General features: G+C 44.0%; 1 protein-coding gene across 1 annotated transcript in view; it reads left to right on the top strand.

Moving 5' to 3' along the window:
* LOC120403139 overlaps positions 1-15,071 on the top strand; it is a 50,026-nt gene that overhangs the window by 29,290 nt on the left and 5,665 nt on the right. Inside the window, exon 5 of the mRNA XM_039533943.1 lies at positions 6,913-7,081. Coding sequence (XP_039389877.1) covers positions 6,913-7,081 — 169 coding nt within the window. The remainder of the gene's footprint in view (positions 1-6,912; positions 7,082-15,071) is intronic.

Raw genomic sequence — 15,071 nt, 5'->3', positions numbered from 1 at the left:
CATCTTAAGCCCTGAGACTAAGTGAGAGCAATTCAGGTCATACTGAGCGATGCTCACGTTAGCAGAGAGATCTTTCTTGTGGTCCAGACTGTAGGTGGAACTCTGCAGGAGCAGCAGCAGCAGCTGTTCTGAGTGTGTTGTTTCCCATCCAACCTGCCTAGGATTTTAATCCTGCTGCCGATGATGGTGTTTAGTGAGTAGTGATGCAGCTGAATTCCACTCTGTGGCCTTTTTGGCTAGCCTAAATTCTGTCATACCCACCTGAAGTCCTTCCTGTTTCATACTAATCTTCTTAATGTGCAAGAACTGTGATTTTTCATTTGTTGTCTTCGGGATACACACAGAGGCATGAGGATCATTTATCCGACTGTGGTGATATATGAGTGTATGCCCACTGGGTTAGATTTTGGGAGGAGACAGTACTGCAACAGCAGCATCCATCAAGATGGCACACTATGCATGTGCAGTTCTCAAAGCTCCTTTCTGTTGCCTGGGTTCACGGCCTCAGACAATGAGGCCAATGTGATGCATGTGGTATGAGACAGTGAGTTTGCCCTTTAAAAAGCATATTTTATAAAACAAACAATAACCTCAGGAAATGGACCACTTCTGCTCTCCATTTCTTGTTGGAGAAGAAATATGCAAATATTTTTGCAAATATGAAATCTGATCAAAAATCACTTTTTTTTAAACAAATGCTGCCCTAGAAATCATCTCTAGAAAGAGCAGCAACTGCTTTTGAAAACCTCACACAACATTCTTGAGTCCATCAGCACCACAGTCTGGTAATGTGTTGCATGTGAAAATTGTCTTCTAGGAACAGCTCTAAAGACATATATTTTGTAGGTGACCTGTGTTTATGAAGACATTTGTCAGGAAGCTAGAGTGGTCTCTTTCTTTTACAAATGTATCTTTTGTATGTAAGCAAATCTGCAATAAATATTAAAGAAAACACAACTTGTATACACTGCTCTTCAATCATTTGTGATTCAACAGAAAACAAACTACTATTGCCTTTCTACTGTCTCTGATTTCTCTCCCAAATGATTGACACACAGTGTGCATTCATAACAGGCAAAGCTTCAACTAGATCCTCAGCTGGTATAAATGCAGGTAGTTCCGTTAACTGCTGTGGAGCTGTGCTGACGTGCACAAGCTCAGGATTTTGCTCTTTGGCTTTGGGCTTGTTTAGATAAGCAGTAGCAACCAAAAACTTGGATGCTTATGCAAAGTATCCAAAACCTCTAGCATCTACAAAAATTGGAAAGACACCTTGCAAGAACACTTTTGTCTCAAGATGTCTCTCACTACCTATTCTGGACATGCTTGTGGCAATGACATGATGAGACTGGCTGTGTAAGAAACTGCTAATGCCCATGTGGAGGCTTCGTGCACAGCTGGAGCCTGGGTATGTATGTGGAGGGAAGAGCTGCCACTGCCAGGTGCTACTTGCCCTCCTGCATGGATGGGCAGGAATGGGCAGAGCTTTAGCTCCATCCTCTTCAGGGCAGCAGCCTGTGCATTGAAGCTGGTGCAGAGGGGGAGCTCATCTGTGCCAGTGAAAGGGCTCATGGAAAATACTTCCCTCCCATGAAGCAAAGACTAACCAGGAACCAGACTGTGACTGAGTCAAAACCTGCTTTCTGCCCTGCTCATATGCTGCCCCTTAGTCAGGATGGACTGTAGCTTTGAAATCCAGCCCAGTATGAGGATGGACTCTCTCATGGGGTGTGCATGTAATGAAAGAAAATATAGTCTTTCATGACCCAATGTGAAAAGATCATTAGAGTTGCTTAACAAAGTGCTCCAAACCCAAGGCTAAGTTTGAATGCACAACCTTAATTGAGCCCACTAGTGCATGTTCATTATAAAATTATCTTTAATTACATGATGTGGTGGGATCAGATGTAGAAACCCCACACTGGAGAATAAGGGATTAAGAAGTATCTTTGGGCCCAGACGGCCCCGTCCAGCCACACCTCCAAAGCCTGCATAACCTGGAGGCAGAGCTTAAAAGGGGAACCAGAGTATCTCAGAAGGAGGCAGGCCGTGGAAGGGAACAGACCTCTGCCCTGAGCTCTGGGGAAATAACAGCCCAGGAGCTCTTGTTACCTGAGACCTGACCAAACTGACCTGCACACGCCTGCAAAGGAGAAACTGGTGACTGTTTGGGAAGGTCAGATACTTTATTTTCATTCAGTTCTTGAATTTACCCTATGGGAAACAAAGGGGAACTCAGGTAGGAAGTGATCCAGGGAGACAGCTATTTAGCAATCCAGCTGTATAATGTATCTGACCACCACTGGTCCCTGGATCACAGTCCAGTGGGGAGGAGAGACCCAGGCTCCCTTACCAATCCCTCAAGGTGGGATAACAATGAGTCTATCCCTTGGCAGGGAATCCAGCTGAGGAAAACCCTGAATACTAGTCCTGGAGCTAAGGAGAAAGTCCTGAAGCCCTCACGGGCACCACCAGGATTCTCTGTAGTTGGCCTTTTCTTGCTGTATATCCTGAAAGGGGTGGGCTAGAACATGTGACCCAACCAGAGCACTGAGCCACAAAAGAAAGGGACCAGCCCCACAGGACAGAGTGTAGAAGAAAGACCCAACCAGACCCCTGACCACTAGGCAACACTGCTGGTGTGAGGTCACTTTTCACACATGATCACATACTAACACAAACTTTCTGCAACCTTTGCTTTGCATTTGCAGCATCTTGAAGTAGTGTGTACTGTGCTTTTATCCAAGGTAACAAGTTAACTTGCTTGGATCAGAAACTTCTATAAATAACAATTGTAACTAGGCTACCACCCTATCATCCATTTATCTTGTTCAGCAGAATAGTCCAATAAGCCAGAAGGACTCAAGAATTTCCTTAATCTTTTAAAGCATGCACAGTACCGTATTTCCTTTTTTTTTTTCAAATGGGCAGCATTTGGAAAAGGAGTAAAGAACTAAGGGAGGGAAACTACAAAGATTAGCAGAGATTGTCAAGGATTTTAAGACCCCTGTAATGATCTAATCTGTGCTCCTGCATAACACATGCCATAGACTTATGCCCAGTAATTCCTGCATTGAGCCCAATAACTTCTGGCTGACCTAGAGCATACTTTTAAGAAAACCACCTAATCTTGATTTCAAGATTTCCAGTGGCGGAGAATGCAGCACATCCCTAGGTAAATTGTTGTAATGGTTAATTACCCTCCTAGCTAAAAAAATTGTGCTTTCTTTCCAGTATGACTTTATCTAATTTCAACTTCCAACCATTTGGTTTTGATCTGCCTTTGTCTGACAGATTAAAGAGCCTGCTACCATCAGAAATCTTCTCACCATGTAAGCATTTACAGACTGTGATAAAGTCACTTTAACCTTTTTTTTTTCGTGTACTGTTCTTGGAGCACTAAAAAGGTCGGGGGGGAAAGGAAGAATTAAGGTCAAATTCTGTAACTAGATGTGCTTGGACAGCTCCCACTGAAGGAAGTGGGTGCTACTGCTGTGTACAACTGAGGATGGAATGTGGCCATTAATTATTTGTAGAGTATGGTTTGGGGGAAGTACTGTGAACATCAAAGGAACAGCATGCTGTCTTTGTTCATCCCGGCTAAGTAGGTATCATGTGCCCTCTGCTGGGATAGTAATACTGCTGGCTGAATCAGATGCAGAGCAGCAGCTGCAGTCATTCCAGCCAAAGGGAAGATGCAAACGGCATTGATTTTAAAGATAAAGGAGTAGCAGTGGGATTAATACCATCCACCCTCTCGCTCTCTCTTATCCCCAGACCTCATTTTTTTTCAGCACTGCTCGTTTGAGCCCTTGAAAGATATATTTTGTGTTTCTCTTTCTTGATTATTATTTTAGGTCAGAGATGACTTGCTTTTTTGAAATGATACCACAGTGAGCAATCTGCCTTTTTATGCTATTGATTAAAAAGTAATGCCTGGTTAGTAAGCATCTCAGGAAAGCTGTAACACTTTTAAGTTACTGCTGTAAACATTCATCTAATACATTTAAATTAAAGGAGGACGTCACTACTGGGACTGGAACACATGTATCCAGTTACCCCAGCCTAGCTGTCTTTAAGAGCACTTTTAATGGCTTGTGGCAGCAGAGATTCTGTTCTGCTTTACTTGAACATTAGATAGAATTAACCTAGTTTTCTAATTGTACCATGTCCCTGTCTCATAGCAATCAGCTTCCTTCATGAGTCTGCTGCCATTACAGACTTCAGACTCACAAGAGCTTACTGCATTTTTTTTTTAAAAGATCAGACTGATTCAAGGCGAGAGTGTTCAGTGCAGGCATGGAATTTGCTGTCTATCCTTCGCCTATTCATGGCTAATGGCACAGTCAGTCCTTGCTCACAGCCAAGCCTACACAAGTGAGATCCTGTCCACTTAAGTAAATGCCCCGAGTGTACTCGCCACTCCCTTAGTTACTAGTCAGTTGAGTTTGTGAGAAGACAACATTGCATTTGTAATAATAATAGTTAATGAAAACGGGGGCTGAGTTGCCATAATGATGAGCTCAGTATAAGGACCTGAACAGAACAGAATGCTGGGTAAGCTTTTGATGTGCAAGTCAGATTGGGATGCTCACCTCAGTGTCTTTGATATGCCCCTCTCTCCATATCTCCTCTGTCACCTGGTGATTGGACCTACTTCTCCTGAAGGGAGCCAACTCCACCTGTGCCAGAATAAACTGCCTCCCAGACTGAGGGGGATGGGGTTACTGGGATCAGGTGACAGCCTGATGAACAGCTGGGCCTCATAAAAAGGGCAGGGAGAACTCAGAGAAGAGCTACAGGGATTGGGTTAGCCCATGTCGAAGGACTGACACAGAGATACGGTCCACAAGGAACTCCAGTGAGTGACAGACTGCGAGAGGAACTCCAGGGAGAGCAGCCTGGGAGTTAGCACTCTATAACAGAGCAGGGAAGGACACAAAGGTTTCCCAGGAGGGCTAGAAGAATCACTTGTTTGTTTGGATTTTTGTTGTCCTGGAGAGGGTTAAATTAAGTTTAGGGTCTTGGCCAGAGAGCTGAGCCATATCACCAACACCGACCCATGTGGACAAGGCAGAGGGGACCACTTCAGGGCATGAAACCTGCAGTGCCATGTTCAGCCAGAAGGGTGTGCAATGGGAGGGTCACACCTGTGACCCCCTCACTCCAGAAAGCCAAACTAAGTCCTTCTCCCTCTCCCCTGCTCTCCACCATCCATTTATCTGATTCTCAGCTGGCCCCTTGAATTGTCATCATATGATCTGAGGCTTCACAGGAGAAACCCAACAATTCCTCAGCTCTGAAGATCCCATCAGGCTAGAAGAGCTGTCCAGACCTCCTGACTTCCCAAGACAGGCATTTAACCAAAGCTCAGGTGTCTTTTATATGATGTGTGTGAGAGAGAGGGATGAGAAATCTGTCCAGAGTTTTCCAACTTAAAACAAGGCTCTAGCCCACTTTGAAGTTTAGCCAAAAGTTCAAATGCCTGATCAGCCTGTTACATGTGTAACTTCTATTGAAATGAATGGGGATGGAGCATACACAAATGATGAGATAATCTGGCAGTAGGCTGGTTGTCTTTCTCTTCTCCTGAAATCTGAAATCAAAGGGTTCTTTGTTTGAGCCTCTCATGTCTCTACCCTTCCCCTACCCCTTACCTGTTTTTCTCTCTTTACCCACTACATCTGTACTTACCTTTCTTCCCTGCCATTTCTTACCACCCCCACTTTGACACCCTGTGCTTTGTTTTTATATCCATGACCCTGGCCCGGTATGTTTGTGTACACTAGGAACCGGTGGCATTCTTCGATGTAAATTGAGGCACAAAAACACACAGTAACCATCAAGGCTGCCTTTACCAACATTGTTTTCAATGAAAACTGGCTTTTCAAAAGATTCTAACATTTTTGCCTACATCTTTGTAGCATTCAAAATATTCTGTTTTATGTTTCTTGTGAATTTTGGGGGGGTTCGGTCAAAAGGTTTCATTTCAATTAGAAATTTTAATTCAGTTTGAAACAAAAAATTGTTTGGTGAATTTGGTTTGAATAGAAGCAAAAGAAAAACAGTTTTCATGTTTTGGTTTTCTGTACCTCTTCTGGAGCCAAAAAAGTGAAGGGAAAAACATGAAAAATATATTCTGTATTTAATTTGATTCTAATTGAAACAATTTTTCATTTTGAATCAAATGACAATTTTTTTTCACATTTTGTTTGGACAAAAAGTTCCATGAAAACTGTCAAACAAAATCAAAATTATTTCCTGGGGGATTTTTTTGTGTGTGAAAATTAATTGCCATTTATTTGAACAGCTCTACTAACAGGTGGAAGGACACTGAAAGTCAGTCTATTATCCCATTACAGGGGCAGCAAGGTAAGGTAATTTCTTTGGCTAGCATGTCAGTTGAAAGTGCTCTTCAGAGCTGGCTGTGGGTTTTGTGGAAAAGAAGACATCCGGGGGATTAATTCAACTCCTTACCTACTTGTGATCAGCCTGAGCTCCGGGACCCTTCCACTTCACAGTGTCCTAGAGCATGGGCCCTAGCCCAAGCCAGAACATCTGTGCTGCAATCGAACAACCCACTAGCCCAAGCCCTGCAAGGCTGAATCAGATGGCATGGGCCAGCTGTGGTTTTTAATTGCAGTGTAGACAGACCATTAGGCAACATAGGTCTAAGACCTCCATGGGCACTCCCCTAGTCTCATGTCATTACACAGAGACATTGCAATGAAAATATCCTATTATGATTCCAAGCTTTCCAAACTCACTCTCCCTGAAGTTGAGATTCACGTAGCACACTTGAACAGAGCAAGTTTGGATGGCTCGTTTTTTTCCCTCTCTGAACTTTCGCCTACCCTATGTAGCCACAACACTTCGGAGACTTTCTGTTGAAACTCTGCTTTTGCTCTTCAGCCAACCAATTGACAGTGATGAGGAGTCGAGACCAGATGCCACTGATGAAGAGAACCAGAAAAATATGGAGCGGATACAGAGGAAAAGCAGCTACCAGCTGAAACCTCAAGGGGAATTCCAAAGAGCTGGTGTAAATGCTACATATACCTGGAGCCAAAAGAAACAGAAGGTATAAAATATTTCATTTTCTAGAAGATCAAAAGGGATCCGATCACAAATGATAGCCTCCTCAGTGAGGCTATGGAGGCACAAAGAAACTGACAGGCATGGCCTCCACCTGTGTCCTTGGTTTCTCACAGCAACAAAGTTTGGCTCATCTACCAAACCTGTTTTAAAGGAGGTTTGCTTCAAATATTCTCTCTCTCTCTCTCTCTCTCTCTCTCTCAAGAAGTCATGACGATTGCTTATGAATCTGGCTATTGCTGACTAGTTAGCAAATGTTTCTCTTAAAAAAACCACACTAAGTGCCAGGTTTCTACAGCTGTACAAATGCCACTGCTGATCTAACTACAGAAACTTCCATATGCCAGTTAGGATGGGTTTAGGAGAGAATCTGCAGGAAAACATTCCACTGCTCAAGTGAGAAAGATGAAATACTTTACCTCCAGAGGTTCTGGCATAATCTCCCCACTAGAATGCAAGAAAAAATGGACAGCTACTTGGATGCTTGTGCAATCCTGCTAACTGGAATTAGATGCTTAACTATGCTGATTCTTGCTCATATGCACATGTATTATCCCATCACTAGTTGCAAGGGACTTTACCAAGGCCTTTCCACTGAACTGAGTAGGGATCATATGTGGTTAGATCCTGCTCAAGGGATTTTCTGTGGTTGCCAGGTATTTGGTGCGAGGGAGAAAATGGCAGATCTTGGCCCATCACATCCTTTTCAAAATATATATTCTTTCCTTATCAGATTATAAGAAATCCAGAAAATAAATCCCACATGTGTTTTAAAATATAGACAATAAAACAGTGTTCTGAATATCAGGAAAACTAAATTATAAGTGACAAGAAAAACTATCCCTTTCTTCCCCAAGCAAGCAAAAGGAAAGTAATGAATAAACCCTCACTTAACTTGTCTGTTCCTTACATGGGCATTATAAAAACACCTTCCCCAAATCACACCAAGAACAGCATTTCCACTGCAGATCACAGCTGGGGAGTGCCAGGGATGCTCTTTCCATGGGGATTTTCAGGCAGGTAATGGTGTGAGTGTGAGCTGCATTCAGCACAGATTGACAGGTCCCAATCTTGTGTAGGAAGGCCACTGCAGTGCAGACCAGTTCAGAGGCTATGGTTAGCTTATGCAGGGGGCTCCACACCCTGCCTCCTAGCTGGAGTGAAGATTCATCCCCCTCATAACCTGCCTCGCTGGCTGCTGCATGCAAATCCCCTTTATTTGGGCTTTGTGCGAGGGAGTCGTGTTTGGCACTAGATGTTGTTACTCCCATGATTTCTGCCTATGTAAATCATGCAAGACCTGGCAACCTCAAGAATATTAAGCCTATTATGAAGTTTATACTTCGGTTTTTCATAAGCCACTGAACTGGATAAAGAAACCAGCCATTCTTCCGTAGATGGCTGAGTTTCACTCTTCCAATTGCTTAATGTGATTCTTTTAGCAGATATCAAGGCATTTTCCAAACTATTCTTTGTTCCTTAAAAATGGTACTACTCAAAAATATCAGGTAATATCCTCAGGGCAAGAGTCATTTATATTCGGTTTCCTCTGAGATGGTTTCTTATTATAATTTACCCTCAAAATCCTGGCTGTCATCACAGTTCCAAAACTATATGCCTTCTATTCTGATGTTAGTTTTACACCTTTAACATCTTTTTAATGTCCAGGACAACAACTTTGTAGGGATGTCTTTCTCTATGTGCCTATTAATCTTCTCGCTGATTTTTCTTTTTCCTGATGTCCTCTGTTGCTTTTCTCTTTGTGCGAAAACATGAAGGCTTAATTCATTAATGCTTGCAAAAAGTTTTAAATCAAGCTGGATAGCACATGCTGTAGAAATGTAATGCATTTAACTCAAACTCCATGTCCAAACATTTTATTGATCTGAAAGATGCTATTAAAAATAAGTTGCAGGCATTTTTATTGCATTGCCACTGTACATAATCCCATTCTCATAGCACTGCTTACAAAGAACAATGAGAAATAGCACGGGAATACCTATTTCAGCATTAATTGGTTTTTCCTCCATGTCTGGGCCTCCAAAAGCCTGACACAGCTGAACCTGTTCTGTGAATAAACTGTAGACTCGAATTCTCAGTGCATTCAGGCGCACTAAATTCAATTTAAAACATTACATATGAGTTATTGTATGATTTATCTGAAGTGCTTTCATATCAATGAAGGCTTGAATTGATAGATCCTGGGCCCAATCCTGGAGTCTTGGTATGAGAAGTCCCATTGAAATCAGTGGGAGTATTTGCATGAGGAGGGGCTACTGCATCTGGTGCCAATTGGACTATAGTATATACAACTGTCTGTTCTTGAGATGCTCTGACAATCACACTATTGTGCTTTTCTTTTAAGGCTGCAAGTCTTTTGAGATCTTTGTTCAGTGTGTGCGGTGTAATATGGAGGGCAGGGGGCTGGACTCGATGACCTTTCGGGGTCCCTTCCAGTTCTATGAGATAGGTATATCTCCATATATTATATTATTATAGAAAAGAGAAACCAGCGTTTACTTGATTCAGAGTAATGAAATTGTGCTTTAAAAAAAAAGAATCAATAAATAGGAAAGGAATAACGTCTGTCTGATTATTTTCTCCCCAACAGCAGCAGAGAACAAGTGCAATCTCCAAAATGAGATGGGTTGCTCAGACTTGACGCTTTTGTTGTTTTTCTTTAATCCACTGTTATTAGAATGTGCTTTCTGTGGGAATTTGTCAGACCTTCCTCTAGTACTCCACAATGGCAAATCTGATTTAAGACCAGTGCTACTTTTACAAGCAACTAAAGGTTCACACCAAACATGTACTAAAGTATTCTGTGGTAAGTGTCCCAAACTCTTTAGCTTAGAAGAGAGATTGGGCTGTAGATAGATGGTGAAATCCTGGCCCCATTGAAGTCGAAGGGGGCTTTGCCATTGGGATTTCACCCAGAATATCATAGCATGCTGTTGTATTACTGCAAGGGGGGGTTGTTTTGGTTTGAGTAAGGAGGGTGTGTGTGTGGGGGGGGGGTCATGTTAATTTCCATAGTGCCCAGGGGCCAGCTCAGAACGCAGACCTGTTGTACTAGGCACTGTACAAACATAATGAGTCCCTGCTCTAAAGAGTTAACAGTCTAAATAGGCAAGACAGAAAACTACTTGCTCTTCATCCATAAATCTCAAACAAGGTCACCATTATCCCCATCTATAAAAATGGGGCAAACAGAGGCACAGAGCAGGAAAGTGACTTGTCCAGGGTCACCCAGCAGATCAGTGGCTAAGCTGGGACTAGAACCCACGTCACCTGAGTTCCATACTAGCAGGCCATACTGAAATGGATAGACTAGTCAAATGGAGTGAGCCATGTGATGGCTGCAACATGGTGTTTGTTATTTTGGGGGGTGTTATTTTAAAGATCCTTTCAGTGGGGTTATGTTAAGGTATTCCTCCTGTGTGGGGGGGATTAGCTACAGCCACAAAAACACTGCTCAGCTGCCTTCAAAACCTACGTGTGCCTAAAGTCACTCAGTGCCTAGCAGCTGAGCCCCCAGGTGCCAGAAAAGTGATTCCTAGCTGTGGATTCCTGCAGTGCATCCTTGCAGCCTGGACTGAGTGAGAGGGTGGGGGCTTAAGACTCATCAGCTTTTTCCCATTGGCCAACTTAGATGGCTACCTGCCTACTGTGCAGGCTTTTGTGAATCTCTTAGGCACGTATCACTCCTCATGCACTGGAGAGGGAGCTTAGGTGCCTAACTCATGCTTTGTGGATCTCGTTGTTCCAGTGATCGGCCAGGAACCTAAAAGTTAGGCATTGCAACAGCCTTTTTGTCAATCCAGGCCCTTGCCTCTCTGTGCCCTAGTTCTGTCTTCTGTGCTACTGACCTCTTTGGAAAGCTTTGATATCAACTGCTGGAAAGTGCTATATAAAAGCTAGGTGATGTTATCTTCTAGGGTGGAACATAGCAGCTGGTTAGCAGCTCATAGCAATACTACATACTCAACAACATATTAGGGTAGGAAATGAAGAACAATATGGTACCCAATGGCAATTGCGCTGATGTAACCCTTCTGCCAGTCAGAATTGGCAGCAACAAGGCCCAGGTTCAGTATCTAGGGGGTTCCTTTTCAACAATACAACATAAAACCAGCTTGAGCCCCGACTCAGTGACCTGGGACAATTACACATCACCCCCTGGGCACTTTTGAGAGGCAATACTTCCCCTCTTGCAAGCACAGAGTCTGAGTGTAGCAAAACTTTTAATAAAAGGAGGGAAGTAACTCAGCATTAATTTGGGAAAACACTTCATCTAGGATTCATAAACATAAACCATGAGCAAAAGACCCACCCCCTAATAAGTTGGGCAGTGTCCTTTCCCCCTCAGGGTCTTAAGTCCAGCAACCCAAAAGTCTCTTTAACGTGCCCATCCCTTCTCTGTACCCCACTGACAGTTGCTGTCCTTAGCTAGTGCAGCCCCAGAGTTCAGAGGTTCATCCACGGAGTTCACCTCCCATCCTGTGGGGGGGGGGCAGTAAGGAGGCACCTTACACACTGCACTGCTTGGGTACTTGCTCACTGCCCCAACGGCCAATTGCTGCACCTCTGTGGGGCTCTGCTTTGGTCCTCTCCACCAGTCACCCTGCTGGCTATGCCTCTCCACCACCCTCTCTGCTCACCACTTGCCATATCTCTTCACCAGCTGTCCTCACCTCTCTACCAGCTGGCTACTTGCCAAGACATCTTCAGGACCTCCCCACTCAACACAGCTCTCAGTGATTTCAGCTGTTAGTGCACCTCACTGCTGGTGCACACTGGGCACTCTCTTGCCATAGAGACACTGTCCCAAAGTAGATCTAATTCTGAGATATAGGTATCAGTAAGCTCATGTCTGGAACATGTAACAAGACTCTCAATTGAATCTAAAGTAGCTCTTTATATCATAGGGAGATGGAACCAGGCAGATAGTGCCTAGAAATCACACCAGGCACAAATACTTATACTCATCCTCTCTCAACTCATTGGGCTTTGGAACCCATGTCCCCTGCCTAGCAAATGCCATTCAGTTGAGAGTGAGTCCCTCCATCAGGGTATGCCAGGTACCGTTCTGCTGCCCTCAGTTCACACAATAAGGATAACAACACTTTATTACTCCTGCTCCAATAACAAGGAAACTGGGGATCCAACACTAGCCACAAGTGATCATTTGGACAAGCAATCCCATCATGCTGAGTATCTAGGCAGGATGGGTGTGTCCATGCAAATGAGATCAGCTTCTGAAGTCTTTTTCCACAGTTCACCACTAGATGTCAGGGGAGAGCTCATTCAGACTGCTTACACTGGGAATGAGGTATGTCAATAGATCGAATACAGGTCCCAAAATTAAATCTGCCCTGGTCGCTGTAGATAACATCCCTTCTCACAAGAAGTGCAATAGGCTCTTTAATGACCCACACTGGCCTGTATCTTATTTCTAGATCCCAGATGAAATATAACAACGTGATTACTATGATAACCCCTGCGCACAAGGGAGGGAAGGAATGGGGTTGGTATTGACTCACAGAGCTACCCATCTCTGCTGGACTTGGGGCAACCCACCCAAATTCTGACATGGCTGACACTGCACAGTTTGAATTCTAACAGGTTCACATCACAAGATGGTACTGCCGCAGACTGCATTCCCTCTGTCAGTGACCTCTCCGAGCATCCCATGAAAGGTTAGAGGTCAGGATGCTTCCATTATCATCCACCTCAAATCCTGGCGCTTTCAGTCTGACTATGACTGTGAATCGTTGAAACGCTGACTCTTGAAACTGAGGTTAAAGAAAACGATAAGCCTGTTAAACAAATGAATCACAGTGGGAGCGACATGGCCCACAGAATTTGTAACATGCAATCAGGGCCCTTTGTTCCAGGTTCAGTGGACTGTATCTGGCTCAGGTCAGTAGTAAATGAAAGCTGTTACCATAAGGCTGTGTGGGTAGCTTCTGTGAAACAAACTGGTGGTCCCACAACTGCACTGCTGGAAACATTCATAGCTGAGGTCTCACTGAGTAGGAAGACTTGGCTACCCTCTTGCCCTACCAGGTCATTGTTAAAGCACCTCAATTGTGTGGTGAAGCTTGCACTGCTTATACCATATCCAGTCTAAAGCTAAAGAGGGAGCTTCCCTCTCCAGGGTCATAGACCCAGCACCTTTCACAAGCACTTAACCCATTTCTGGGAAAAAAAGTTAAATCATTTCAGATTTCACCCCTTCCTGGTTTTTATTCCATCTCTCAAACTGGGTTTCTGTTCCATATTTGCTCGGTTGAGAGTGTTGGGTGCGTGCAAATGGAGCACAAAATCAGGGATAAGGTAGCATCCAAAACAGATGTTACGAAGACGTGCTCCCTCTGAATGTTATCCTCACTTGGAGCATGTGATACCATTGCTCTGGGATCTGTACTGGCTGCCCATTGTTCTCTGTGGTTATGTCTACACTGCAGCTGGGAGCATGCTTTTCAGACTGGGTAGCCAGCCAGATGCTGCTAAAAACAGCCATATAGCCAGGGGTAGGATGGGTGACAGGTAGGGCTCTCTGTCTGAGTACAAACCCACCCTGATGCCCTGGATATGTACCCAGGTAGCTAGTCCAAGCAACTCTTCATGCTACTTCAGCTCCACTGCTATTTTTAGCACACTGACTCGTGTTTGTCTACCCTTGCTGGGAAGTCATACCCTGCATGGAGTTCAAGGCTCTGGTCATGACCTATAAACCCCTAAATGGCCTGGGCATGGCCTACCTAAGGGACCGCCTCTCTCCCTGTGCCATATTGCCACAGCTGCAGTCAACTGAGGCACCTGAGCTGGGTTCTCCTCATTATAGAAGAATGAAGGCAACTGACAGGGTGTTCTCTGAGAAGGCTCTGGGATTCTGCAACTTGGTCCCCCACTTGGTGACCTTCTGCAAAAGACCTCTGTTTGGTGGGGTTTCTGAAGATTGCTGAGGATGTGTGTCCCGTAATCATGAAGGGGTGGAAAGGAGTTCTCTAGGTGTCTGGCTGGCTGACTTGCTGTGAAGTGACTAATGTGGTGGGATATTATTGTTATTAATCACAGGCTGCCTAGGTGTCTTTTTTGTATTTTTAAATCTAAATAAATATAGTTAAACTGATGGGTTAGATCTGATAGCAAACAAAATCTGATTTTACAAAAACCCCAACAGTTTAGGAAAGTTTGGGAAACACAAGTGTCACCAATCTATTCTTATTTATGATTTGTATTCTTGTCATGCCTAGGAGCCCTACTCGCGGCTCCTGACCCCACTGTGCTAGGTACTGCACAAATACAGAACACAAAGATGGTCCCTCAAAGAGCTCAGAGTCTAAGACAAGAGACAATAGAGCGATATAGACACATGGGGGATTACAAGTAAACAATGAGATACGATGTCCATCATTGTAAATTCTTTTTTAAGATTTCTTTAATAGACTCAATTCTCAGTTTGGTTGCTGATCATCCAAGGTCCCATTGTCATCATGAGAACACTGGCAACATTCAAACCTATTATAATTTTATGTTCTTATTTATTGCTCATTTGTTTCTGCCCACAATGCGCAAGGTGCTGCACAAACATGGAGCAGGCACAGTCCCTTCTCCGATCAGCTGAGGTTCTAAAATCAATGGACAGTGACGGACGGACATCTTCAGTGCATCAGGCACAAAGGGACAGATGCTCTGCTTTGGGAGTGCTCTGTTTGGCTCAGGACTGACCTGATAGCCATAAGCCGTCTTTGTTGTCCTGGAGCTAGTTGAGGAGTGATGGCTTAAGCTAGACAGTCCAGAGGCCTTTCTAATTTATTCCCAGCTGCCTAACACTACAAGGGACTGTTCTAGCACCTGGGAATGGCCAAAGTGCAAAGATATCCCACCTACATCCCTATATGTGTGGACTACAAGGGGGCTGACACAGAACCACTGTTCAAGCTCTTCCCCACTACAGGTATCAGAGG

The sequence above is a fragment of the Mauremys reevesii genome, linkage group 1 (assembly GCF_016161935.1).
Source record: "Mauremys reevesii isolate NIE-2019 linkage group 1, ASM1616193v1, whole genome shotgun sequence".
Taxonomy (NCBI): Eukaryota; Metazoa; Chordata; order Testudines; family Geoemydidae; genus Mauremys; species Mauremys reevesii.
This window is presented reverse-complemented; position numbering and strand designations above follow the sequence as displayed.